The sequence below is a fragment of the Vipera berus genome, assembly GCF_964194415.1.
Source record: "Vipera berus genome assembly, chromosome: W".
NCBI classification, from domain to species: Eukaryota; Metazoa; Chordata; class Lepidosauria; order Squamata; family Viperidae; genus Vipera; species Vipera berus.
Window position 1 is genome coordinate 53,328,896 of NC_138210.1, and position 13,724 is coordinate 53,342,619.

General features: G+C 41.5%; 1 protein-coding gene across 1 annotated transcript; it reads left to right on the forward strand.

The window, feature by feature from the left end:
- Positions 1-2,438: 2,438 nt before the first annotated feature.
- Positions 2,439-13,208, forward strand: LOC308676775 (visinin-like; the record flags this gene model as incomplete). The annotated part of the gene is made up of 3 exons (XM_081342796.1): positions 2,439-2,819; positions 10,920-11,031; positions 13,111-13,208. 3 exons carry the CDS (start codon positions 2,439-2,441, stop codon positions 13,200-13,202), a joined length of 585 nt encoding a protein of 194 aa, XP_081198922.1. The 3' UTR covers positions 13,203-13,208.
- Positions 13,209-13,724: the final 516 nt, after the last annotated feature.

Consider the following 13,724-nt stretch of genomic DNA (forward strand, 5'->3'; position numbering starts at 1 on the left):
GCAACACATGCAAAAAGAGGTAAGCCCTTGATCCCATCGTCACAGTCGCCATTTTAACTATTTTGATTCACTTACCACCATCATAGGGACGCGGTGGCTCAGTGGGTTAGGACGCAGAGCTTGTCGATCAGAAGGTCAGCAGTTTGGCGGGTCGAATCCTGAGTGCCGCGTAACAGTGAGCGCCTATTACTCGTCCCAGCTTCTGCCAACCTAGCAGTTCAAAAGCACGTAAAAATGCAAGTAGAAAAATAGGGACCACTACGGTGGGAAGGTAACAGCGTTCCGTGCGCCTTTGGCGTCTAGTCATGCCGGTCACATGACCACGGAGACGTCCTCGGACAAGTCTCTTGTCTCTCAAGGCTCTTCGGCTTTGAAACGGAGATGAGCACCGGCCCCTAGACTCGGAAACGCCTAGCACGCATGTGCGGGGGAACCTTTACCTTTACCTTTACCACCATCGTGGATCCTCTTGACTTGTGACCCCCATTTGAAACCACAATTAAGATGATCAACAGGCCAAAATTCTGAAGGTGTTGCATAAGCCTGTCCCAGGCTGAGAATTTTAACTTTAATTTTAATTTTAATTTTAATTGGGGTTTTTATTCTCTCAGGGACTATTATAATCTTTTTAATTGTTTTCAATTTTTGTATTTCTTGTTTTAATTCCCTGTAAACCGCCCTGAGTCCTTCGGGAAAGGGCGGTATACAAATCCAATTAAATAAATAAATAAATAAAATAATAGAGACACCTATCTAAACCATGGTTCAGGAAACCAACTTCACAAAGGAACAGAAACATTCCTACCTGCTCTTGGAGGACTATGTGAGCTTATGTCACAGACAGGATTTTACCAAGAGGCCTTTCTCTCTCAGTGAAGAAAAATATTATTATGAGAGCCAGTTTTGTCTAGCGGTTAAGGCACCAGGCTAGAAAGGTTGAGAATGTGAGTTCAAGTCCCACCTTAGCCATCGAAGATGGCTGGGTGACTTTGGATCAGTCAGTCTCTCAGCCAAACCCACCTCACAGGGTTGTTGTTGTGGGGAAAATAGGAGGAGGAAGATACGTTGAGCATATTCGCTGCCTTGAGTAATTCATAAAAACAATAAGGAACGGATGCAAATAAATAAAAATAAATAACTTGGGGTGTCTGCAGTTTGGAGGGGAAATTGAGATGGGGCAGGAAAGGCACTATCGACAAGATTGTCAGGAGAGGGTACTACAGGTAATTCTTGACTTGCAACCATTCATCTAGTGGCCATCTGAAGTTACAATGGCACTGAAAAAAGTGGTTTATGACCGGTCCTCGCACTTATGTCCATCATAGCATTCCCCACGGTCACAAGATCAAAATTCAGGTACTTGGCAACCAGTATCTATTTACAACGAAGGCAGCATCCTGGGGTCATCTGTGACCTTCCCAGCCAGCTTCTGACAAAGCCAACTGGGGAAGTTAGATTTGCGTAATGACTGCATGATTCACTTAATAACTGCAGTGATACGCTTAACAACCACCTTGTTTATCAATGGATATGGTTCCAATTGTAGCCATAATTTAAGGACTCCCTGTTCATGTATGTACTTACATTACATGTGGTACGCATTCATAAAAAACCCCAATAAAGCTTTCTTTTATTCCTTGAGTAGCCATTTACACAGTAACTGAGATCATGTCTGCTGAAATACCTTTGTGCAGCTACTGTTAAGTTTACAACATTGCTTTCCTGAAAACAATGCCTATTTTTCTAGAGGAAAAACTATTACAATTTGAAAATGTAGAAAGGGAATATATCTTAAGACACTTGGATGCTGATATTTTTTTCCATATGAATCAAGCAGGATGACAGGAGACATTTTAACATGGTGTATAATTCCTTCCTTCCTTCCTTCCTTCCTTCCTTCCTTCCTTCCTTCCTTCCTTCCTTCCTTCCTTCCTTCCTTCCTTCTCCTTATTAGAATTTAATCCTAAAGACCTATTTGAAACATACTTCAGTAGCTTTTTAAGGACCAACACATCAGTGACAAAAATTGCCTGACCATCTGTCTGTCCATCTTTCGCCATTCATAGTTTGTTCTTTCCAGTTCCCATCTTGGTACTGACACCATCTGAAATAGAGCTGGCTGTTTAAAAAAAAAGGCAGAGGGCGGAATAGGCCAGTAATGTCTAAAGCTGATTTCCTTTGTGTTAAAGAGCTTGGAGAAACTGTGATCAGCACAACCAAAATAGTCTCTCCCTTTATATGTGTGATATCCGGGTTTGTGCATTCATGACCATTAGGGGAGGCAAGGAGCAGGTTCAAAGGCCCATCCCAAGCAGTCTATATAAGAAGGTATTCTGGTCACCTGCCCTTCCACTAGCTCAGTGGAGATAAGAGAAAACAGGCTAGTTCTAGCCGCATTTGGTGAAGCGTTGTTAGGAAGGTGAGCGTCCAACCAAACAATGGGAAATAAGAAGAGTGGGATGATCTCCAAGGAGATCCTTGATGATCTGAAAATGAACACAAAGTACTCAGAGGACGAGCTGGTCAAATGGTACGAGGCCTTCAAAAAACAATGCCCTGACGGGCGCATCGGTAAAGCTGACTTTGAAAAGATCTACGGCAATTTCTTCCCCAACTCTGACCCCAAAGTCTATGCTCGGCATGTCTTCCGAAGCTTTGACACCAATGATGATGGGACTCTTGATTTCCGGGAGTACATCATCGCATTGCATCTGACCTCATCGGGCAAGACTGACCTTAAGCTGGAATGGGCTTTCTCGCTTTTCGATGTAGACCGCAGCGGAGAGATCAGCAAGAACGAAGTTCTCGAGATCATTGCAGTGAGTGCTGAGGATATTCAGGGAAATGGAGGTGGTGTCGCGTGGAAGGGACAGGGAGTTGGGAGGACTTCAGGACAGCTCTTAAGGGTTGGACATTGCCCAATCTATAATTAAAATGTCTTCTTGCACAATAATACAGTGATAGCTAACTGTGGATGTCCATAATGGTTTTGGTGAGGAAAGCTTGTGGAAAAAGTTCCTTCCTGTTACTGTCTGGTCCCTGTGAAGCTTGCATCAACTTCCCTTGAATTACGTCCTTTAGAATAAGCCTACTTTAGTAGATGGAAACTTGGAAAATCCAGTTCTTGCCATTCAAGTATAAGATCCTGTTCAACTTAACTGGTCTCAGATCTCATCCTGTCTGGACCAGCTCAAGCCATACAAACTGTCATTCTTATGAGAGGCTGGGTCACTTGCCAAACTAAAAACAGTTGTAATCATCAAGAGGGAATAATAGTTAATGGTTGTGTGGCTTTCTCAATCTACTTCTAGGTGATGGTAAATTAATGGATTATGTAGGCTAATATTTGTCTCCTGCAGCCAGATGGATTAGCCCTTCCCATATGCGGAGAGGTGAAACTGATTGTGCTTATTTAATAGGATGAGCACGATTCTTACAATAGAAATCGTTCTAAATCCCCTCATAATTTTCTCTCTTGGGTGTCAACCCACGCCTTTCTGAGAGAAAAGGTTTTATTTTTTTAAAGAAAAAAAGTCATTTTAGTTCTACTTTTCCAGCTTCTAGAGCTCCCTCCCAATTGTGCACCACAAAGCACAGAAGAACAAAGCAATCAAACATGAATATTGGATTAGGTGAACCTAAAGCTCGGATTCTCTCCGTACAGTATTTGTGCTTTCAATTTTGTTATTTCAACCAGGAGTCCATTCCTCTGATCTTAAGAAGATAAAGGCATGAGACCATGTTGGTTTTTCAGATCCAGGCAAAGACCTAATTATTTTTACTATTATTTTTAATAGAGGGGAGAAACAAAGGGAACAAAAGCGGACCCAGGAATTCTGGAAGTTGAAGTCCACAAGTCATAAAGGGGGCCATCGTTCCCCATCTCGGCTTAATGGGACAAAGCAGACCGTCTGGGAAATGGTGGTTTTGAAATAAGCTTTCCTTTTCCTTTTTTTTTCAATCCAAACAAGTATGTCGAATCCGTAACTTCTTGCAAAAATTCTTCAGTGGAAACACAAGTCCTAGCTCTTAGTCACAAATGCATTCATTGCCTTATGTTTTTTAGAAATGTTTTCATTGGCTTTTATATTTTTACAGTGTAAACCATCAGATGTCACGGTTTTGTTGCATCTGGTGGTGTATAAGGGCAATAAATAAAATAAATATCAAGCCCAAGTTGGCTTCTTGTTGAAACTAAGCTAGGCAAATAGTTGGATAGAGATAGCTGTGTAGAAATGAACAGTTGGAAAGGGTATTAGCTGTACAATGTACAGGAAATCTGGAATGAAAGGTTCAGGACAGCAATAATAGACCACAAGCTGTGAAATTTGGAGGTGCCTCTGTACAATATTTTCTGCTACGGAGCCTTCGGAATGCCTGAAAATCACAACTGAGAACAAAATATTCTCTTATGATATAGTTATGACTTACGACTGGTAAGTGACAGTTCAAAGTTACAATGAACCTCCCTGGCAGTTGTGAGATTCAGCCAGTTCGCACCAGTTTGGCAGAAGCGGTAGCTAATTTTTTGTTGCCCAGACCCAGAACGGACTTCCGGAAGTGGCATCCACACAGAGAACCGGTTGTTCACATATTTGAATCCAGTGCTTTTTTTGTAAAAGAAAAAGGTGCCGGAACTCACACATGTCATACAACCTGCCTTGCCTACCCTACAAGGTTCCATCCAAAAAAGGTGCCGGAACTCCGTTCTGAGCGTTCTATGAGAAAAAAAGCCCTGTTTGAATCCCACCACTGCTCCCTGGGGGTATTTATGACCCAGTTCTGCAGTTCCGACAACTGAACCACAGTCACATGTCCACATTTTGGGTGTTTGGCAACCAACTTGCATTTATTTATTTATTTATTTAGCCTCCTTTTTGCCGTGGGCTACTCTAGGCGGCTTACAATAATAAAATTATAAATAAAATTTACAGCTGTGTGTATCATCCAGCCATCATGTGACCATGTTTTATGAAGATTTAGCCCCAAACTGGCATTTACTTCCCATTTTTGAACAAAAGCTGCCCACAGCGAACCTTTGGTTTGTTTAAGGAGTGTGACATTCACTTAATGATCATGGTGTTTGCTTAACGATTCCCACCAAAAAAGGTCATAAAATCAGGTCAGTGATGTGGGTGATCCATTTTATGACCATCAAGACTTAGGGCCATGATGGGCAGGCCCTGTTACCTATACTGCTTTTAAGATAGGCCTGTATTGCTCCATTTCACAGATGAAAAATTAGGCTGTGCGGTAGTCAATCTCTAACACTCTATACATTTATCACCTGCTTGGTTGAATCCAATTATTTAATTTTAATGTGACATATTAGCCTCATGCTGTACATTAGTTTATTAATATGCAGGGGGTGTGCATGTGTATATTGCACTTCAAAAATTCCTAATTTTCTAAAGCCAAAGTTCACTTGACGAAACCACAACAAAACTAGTTTTTACCAATTAGGCATCTTTTTCATAGGCAGGATTTACGAATTTTGGATCTTATTTAGGTACTGATTGGTGTCACCTACCAGTGGAAATTGTTAACACATCTTCAATTAGTCTTCTAAAAAGTTATAAGCACTAGGAACTTGGCTTTGAAGAATGAAAATAAAATCAAAGCAATTAACCACTCTTAACTAGTGCCAAAGAATGTTCAAACTATCGCACCATTGCACTCATTTCTCATGCTAGTAAAGTCATGCTTAAAATCCTACAAGCTAGACTTCAGCAGTATGTGGATCGAGAACTACCAGAAGTGCAGGCAGGATTTCGAAGAGGCAGAGGAACTAGAGATCAAATTGCCAACATACGCTGGATCATGGAGAAAGCTAGGGAGTTCCAGAAAAACATCTACTTCTGCTTCATTGACTATGCTAAAGCCTTTGATTGTGTGGATCATAACAAACTGTGGCAAGTTCTTAAAGAGATGGGAGTACCAGACCATCTTATTTGTCTCTTGAGAAACCTATATGCGGGTCAAGAAGCAACAGTGAGAACTGGACACGGAACCACTGATTGGTTCAAAATTGGGAAAGGAGTCCGGCAAGGCTGTATACTGTCGCCCTGCCTATTTAACTTATATGCAGAGCACATCATGAGAAAGGCAGGGCTAGATGAATCAAAAGTTGGAATTAAGATTGCCGGAAGAAATATCAACAACCTAAGATACGCAGATGATACCACTCTAATGGCAGAAAGTGAAGAAGAACTAAAGAGCCTCTTGTTGCAGGTGAAGAAGGAGAGTGCAAAAGTTGGGTTGAAACTTAACATTAAGAAAACCAAGATCATGGCATCTGGCCCTCTCAACTCCTGGCAAATAGATGGGGAAGAAATGGAGGTAGTGACAGATTTTATTTTCCTGGGCTCCAAGATCACTGCAGATGGGGACTGTAGCCAAGAAATTAAAAGACGCTTGCTCCTGGGGAGGAAAGCCATGGCAAATCTAGACAGCACACTAAAAAGCAGAGACATCACCCTGTCAACAAAAGTGCGTATAGTCAAGGCTATGGTCTTCCCAGTTGCAATGTATGGCAGTGAAAGTTGGACCATAAGAAAGGCTGAGCGCCAAAGAATTGAGGCCTTTGAACTGTGGTGCTGGAGAAGACTCCTGCGAGTCCCTTGGACCGCAAGGCGATCAAACCGGTCAGTCCTAGAGGAGATCAATCCTGACTGCTCTTTAGAAGGCCAGATCCTGAAGCTAAAACTCAAGTACTTTGGCCACCTAATGAGAAGGAAGGACTCACTGGAGAAGAGCCTAATGCTGGGAAAGATCGAGGGCAATAGAAGAAGGGGACGACAGAGAATGAGGTGGCTGGATGGAGTCACTGAAGCAGTAGGCGTGAGCTTAAATGGACTCCAGAAGATGGTAGAGGACAGGAAGGCCTGGAGGAATGTTGTCCATAGGGTCGCGATGGGTCGGACACGACTTCGCAGCTAACAACAACAACTAGAAATGTTTTGCCTCCTTGATGCTAAAAGGAATAAATTCTATACAGAGGCTCTAGTTTATCCCAAATAAGTTTATAAGTCTTAAAGGCACACTTATGGCACACTACATACAGGTTCTGTGTACATATTTAGAACACTTCAAGCTATGTAGAAATTCAAAGAGCCAGGCTGGAAAATCCTGGGAGTTGAAGTCCACATGTTTTAAAGTTCCCAAGGCTGGAAAACGCTGCATTAAACTTGCATGGTGCCACAATTAAGGTGCTTAACTAGAAACTAGCAACTCTTATTCTCCCTTAAGCAAAGAAACCAGATAGGTGTTTTTGGCCCAACCGCTTTCTTCTCAGACCAACCCACCTCACAGGGTTGTTGTTGGAGGAAAGATTGATGTCATCCCTTACAAGTAGACCAAATAATGAAATCAAGTCCACAAGAAGACTAAAATGACTTTTATTGACATCACCCTGCCAACAAAAGCGTGTATAGTCAAGGCTATGGTCTTCCCAGTTGCAATGTATGGCTGTGAAAGTTGGACCATAAGAAAGGCTGAGCGCCAAAGAATTGAGGCCTTTGAGCTATGGTGCTGGAGAAGACTCCTGCGAGTCCTTTGGACTGCAAGGCGATCAAACCGGTCAGTCCTAGAGGAGATCAACCCTGACTGCTCTTTAGAAGGCCAGATCCTGAAGTTGAAACTCAAATATAAGAGCCTTGGTGGAGCAGTGGGCTAATGCCTCCTTAAGTAACACCAGCTGCCTGCAATTAGTGCAGGTTCGCGTCCCACCAGGCTCAAGGTTGACTCAGCCTTCAATCCTTCTGAGGTAGGTAAAATGAGGACCCAGATTGTTGGGGGCAATTAAGCTGACTTTGTAATAATGCCGCTTGGGGTGTGTGTGAAAGCCCTAATAAGCAGGCATATACATAGAATGAAGGCTACTGCTAAGCTTGTAAGCCGCCCTGAGTCTTCGGAGAAGGGCGGGATATAAATGGAAATTAAAAAAAAATACTTTGGCCACCTAATGAGAAGGAAGGACTCACTGGAGAAGAGCCTAATGCTGGGAAAGGTTGAGGGCAAGAGAAGAAGGGGACGACAAGAGAATGAGGTGGCTGGATGGAGTCACTGAAGCAGTAGGCGTGAGCCTAAATGGACTCCAGGAGAAGGTAGAGGACAGGAAGGCCTGGAGGAACATTGTCCATGGGGTCGCGATGGGTCGGACACGACTTCACAACTAACAACAACAAGAAGAAGAGAATCTTATAATTCTGGTTAAGTTTTACCCCCTCCTACTACTTATAGTTCAGCGAATTAGGGGAGTGTCCGGCTGAACCTCTTCAGAATATTATCTGTTTGTTGTGAATTTAAAAGCTGTTTTGCCCCTTGTCGACAGAGCTGGCACAATTCTATCAACTCCTTCAAGGTCACTTTCCTTCCTCTCAGCAAATGGTGAGCGAGTTGTGACTTAATTGTTTCTGCTCCTGCACCTTTACCAGCAGGCATTTAATAAGCAGAAATAAAAGGCTTAACGGCATAGAAATGTGTGAAGAAAACAACTTGATCTGCTTAATTGGTAGGTGTCAAGCTGTAATTCAAAGCATAAAAAAGAGGACACATACAAAGTTTTAAATTTAGCAACTCTATCAGAACAAATGAGAGAGAGTGAGAGAAAGAAACTATGGGGGTGCTTGTGGGCAAACGTGGAAAAACCAATTTATCTTTTGTACGGTAAGGCTGCTTCATCAAAGGCACAGGATTAGATTCAATAGTCTTTACAAACACGAGAGCAAATACGTAAGCAGCCCAGCAGATTTTGTGCTGGCAACGGCAGACGGGAATTCTAAAAAGACTGAATGCAGGGAATCTTTAAGTCTCTGTCAGAGAAGGGCTTACAAGATCAATCTGGGATAAACTGAAAGAAGATTGGATAAGAACTCGGGTGACCTCGGATGAGCAGCCAATTTGTAATCGGATGTTATTGAGCTCATGTTTTTGCTTATAGGACAATTGAGAATTCCCCAGAACTGGCATGGTCAGATGGACATTTCAGGAATTCTGGTTCCAACGTTCTTGGAGGATGATTAGCTAGGAAAGGCTCACAGTTAAAGCTCACAAGATGAACCACTAACATCTAGTTTTTTTTTATGATGTCGGCCATTAGGGGGATCCCATGCTAAGCATCCCCCAGCCCTTCCAGTCAGACAAAGAGGCAACAAACCCAAGATCTTAAACGGATACGCTCCATCTTTTGATTGACCTTGTCTTATGGATGAACAGCAGAAAAATCAGGGGCATCACAGATGGGGAGGGGGGCCTCCAGATATTTTAGAATTCTACCTTCTACCCAGATGAAAAATGATGAACGATGATGGGAGATGTAGTCAACACTTGAAGAACCACAACTGCCTATCATGACTACATCATCATATAAGAATCAGATATTTGTAACTGGCTGCAAGAGAGAAGTTTCAGTGAAGCAGCTCTAACTGATCAGCCTCTTTCAACATTGAGATTCAGTTTGGAAGATGAAAAAGTGTTGCTGAACAGGCTAAGCCACGTCATGCTTCTCTTCCAAATGTACCAGACCGTCATTCCAGGACACAGAATCCATATTTCATGCTCTTCAGCACACAAATAATTGCCAAGACTTATATCCATAATCTAATGGTAGAACTGGCAGTTTTGCTGGCTGGGAATTGTGAGAGTTGCAGTCCCACACATATAAAAGATACCACCATAAGTCAAAATACACAACTAAGTCTCCATGATGCATTGATGCTCTTCAACTTCAAGGATATGATATCTGGACTATTTGCCATCAAGTGAACATCTGGATATTTGCAGCCCAAATACGGTACATTTACTAGAATTCCTATCACTCTGCTCGTAGGGAGCTGGTTACACTACTAAATAACTCTACTAGATATAGTAGAGTTAAAGTGAAAGGCAAGGAATCTAAAGATCTTCAGATGTTGATTGTATTACCTTGAACCCTAGGCCAGGGGTAAGCAACCTGGCTCTTTTATGACTCATGGACTTCAACTCCCAGAATTCCTGAGCCAGCCATGCTGGCTCAGGAATTCTGGGAGTTGAAGTCCATGAGTCATAAAAGAGCCGAGGTTGCCTACCCCTGCCCTAGGCCAATGATTCTATAGTCACAGATTCTGTAACTCAGCTGTAAACTAGTATATCTGAGTCCTTTAAATATTTTTTTGAGTGAGTGACCAACCAAGAACTCGAAAAGCCATTCTGGGAACTCAACATTCCAGAATAAGGCAATGGCAAACCACTTCCATAATGGTTTTCTGGAAACCACGAGCCATGCCAACGAAGACATCAGAAGCTACACCTGACTCAAAGACATCAGCTTTAAGCAATCAGGTGTTGTAATTATGATAAATGTGCAAGAAAAAATTCTCATTGCAGGAGCTGGGAAATTCTTACTCCTACCTGCAAAACTGACAACACGAGGGTACAAAGCCAGCACCTCCTTCCCTGACTTTGCTATGTCTGGGCTGCAAACAAGAACACAGGGGAATAAATGTGATTTTAAAAATCCTCTCTCTTACACACTTTTGCTATGCTGGCAAACTGTTCCAATTGTTATCTTTCTGTAGTCGCTCAATCTCTCCTCCTTTTTCCACGTTACCTTTACCTTCCTTTCCTCTCCTATGTACATGTCCTTTTAAATTTAGATGATTCCCCAAGCTTTACAGTTCCTAAATAAGGCAGGTATTTGCAAGCCTACCGCTCTGAGTACCATTCAGAAACCTTACCCATGGGGACCATAGAAGTTTAGAGGACCAGGACCAGATTAGATGCTGAGGGCAGGGCTCCTGGCTCTTCTACAACTCTGGCAGGTAAGCCGTTTGTTACTGAGAATCAGTGGCTCCAGGTATTCTGTGCAAAGATTTAAAACATCAAGAAGCTTAGCTGTATAGAAAGGACTATAATTTATTTTTTCCTGTTTATTCTGCCAGGCAATATTTAAGATGATTCCTCCAGAAGAACAGAAAGGCCTGCCTGAGGATGAAAACACCCCGCAGAAACGGGCTGACAAGCTGTGGGCATATTTTGGAAAGGGAGATGCTGGTAAATTTGCCTTTCATCGCCCAACCCTACTACTTATTTTTACTAGTTATAGAACTTTACATATACTGATCTACATATAAAACAATGTGCACCTGTTCTATAAAAGCTTACTTTGGAGGAAGATTTTTTTACTATTTTGTCTCTACAACCTGAGGGAGGGACAGCCCAAAGCCACTAAGTGGTTTGAGGGTAGACTAGAACCGGTGTCTTCTTCTCATAATCCAGGACTTTTGGTGGGAGCAGGAGAAGGTGGCCTCTTTGAGTACCTGTTTTCAGTAACAAGGAGTGCCTTTGATTGTTTCTAGTAGCAAGCAAATTTCCCATGTGGATTGTGGATTCTGATCAGAACCGGTTCAGGCTAGCCAGAAGCAAAGTCTGTGCAAGAGATTAAGCTCAAATAACCTGAATTCATTATTTATTTATTTATTTAATGGGACTTATATTATAATGTGGCAAACACACCTGAATGTGCAATTAGGCATTAACAAGATCATGCTAAGTGTATTATGGGATGATATGAACTGTTGCATATAAAGTTACTGAGCGTACTTTCTAGATGTTTGATGACTCAAATGATTTTGGCCAATTGAAGAACACATCCCAAACCCAATGTTTGAACTGTAGATAAAATGATTCCTCCCCCCTCCTTTTAAGGGTTCTCTCATTTTATATCAGTGGAAGACCTCTTTTTCACTTATCTACAAAGAAAGAGATATTAAAGTACCTTTCCAGCTTGGATCCTATTTTGGCAAAGGCACACCGGTCTAAGAATCTTGCCGTCCTTTGAGGATAATACCTTATCTGCTATGTCACCCTACAATGTTTTAGCTATGCATAAAGTAAGATATTACGGTTCTGTCTTACAAAATCAAAAAGGGCAGATTGCAACTCACTCACCTTGTCATAACTTTCCAAGGGTTATACAGTAAAAACCTATTCTGGCCCATCTCGAAATTAAGAATGGTCAAGAATTAGCTTCATATTATATACAACCACTTGGTTTCTTAACCATGGTTAAACCAGAGTTGACTGGTTAAGGACATAAATTTAATAAATAAATAAACTATAGTTAACAAATTAGAAGAGTGGTTTCATGCAACTCACTACTCCACCTCAAAGAAATCACCTTATAATTAGATTTAATGTTTGAACCCAAGTAGCATAATTTTAGTCAAATTAATCTGAATTGAATCTATACTTACTGATTCTTTCCCAAAATATTTACCATTTTGAAGCTAGTCCGATAAATATTTTTTGAAAGATTTGGCCTGCTTCTTAGTTGCATTAAATATTTGCATAATACAGAATGGGAAAAGGGGGTAGAGTTCTCCATCCTGAAAGCTTACCTATTTTTATACCTTTTCCCAAGATTACATAGACTTTCTCAGAAGATAGCAACCATCATCAGGACTACCATATCTGGGCTGTAGGAATCTGAAAGACCAGTAGATAGCAGCACAGATAGGCAGAAAAGGCAGCAAAGAGATGCTTTGCTACCATCTAGTAGCTGCCTAAAAATTTGCACCCCCAGATATGGTAGCTCTTCTAGTTTCATAATCTCCAACTGTTCACAATTAATACAGGAATGTCTGTAACATCCATTCCAAGTGATGTTGTGAAAACTATTCAACTTTTCTGTTGCACATCTAGCTATCTCTTGTTCTGTACTGATTTAATACCCAGGAAATGGTCTGGGCCTAAAAACATTTAAATAATTTATATTATGTATCTCTTAACTTCTACTTGTTACCAATTAGCCCTCATTGATTCCTTCCTTATATTTTGGGTTTTTCTTTTTTATGATGCTGTAGTCCCTTTAATTAGGGGTCGGGTCAGGGTGACTGGGTAGAGCTGAGCATTTACTGGCCAGATGCCCTTCCTGACACCTACACAGAGTTCACAGCAAATATTTTCTCTTTCTGAGAGAAGAAACATCTGCCGCTACCTAGGATCAAACTCTCAATCTTCCAAATGGGAGGCGAGCGTCTTCACCTTTAGTCCTCTGCCCTGCTCCCTTCTTTATATTTCATGCTACCTAAATATTCATTTAATTGTAACACATTGGTTTTGTTTTTACAGACAAAATTGCTGAAAGGGAGTTTATTGATGGAGTGATGAAGAATGAAGCAATAATGCACCTCATCCAGTACACCCCCAAGGAAAATAAATAGGGGCTCCCAAGTTGGACAGGAAGCAAAACAAACAAACAAACAAGAGATGTGAAAAGGCAGCATGTGATGAACAGGCAGGGGGAAATCAGTATGTGTCTCTTTTGTGTATCATATGAAAGACAAAATACAACTCCAAAACAGTGTTCCTTTTTTTCTCTCCAAGTCCCATTATTTGTTCTGTTAGCAGTAGCAGCCCATATTTCATCTTGCGGTTTCCTAGAATTCTTCAATGAAGGATGGAAAGCAGTTTTTGTTATCCTGAGTTGTATTATTTGTAGAAAGAAAGAAAGAAATTAGCAATATGATAAATTGTGGGATTAAGATCTCTTCATTCCAAAAACCACCTAAAAGGTCCAGCGTCTGTGCGTCCTTGGTGCTCTCTGAGGTTGATGGTTTTCTTGCAAACATTTCGTTACCAAACTAAGTAACAACATCAGTGGTAGAAGGGAGCATGATTTGCAAACCCCATTCCCTTAAGGTGCTGGTACTTACCTTTAAAGCCCTACATGGCCTAGGCCTGGG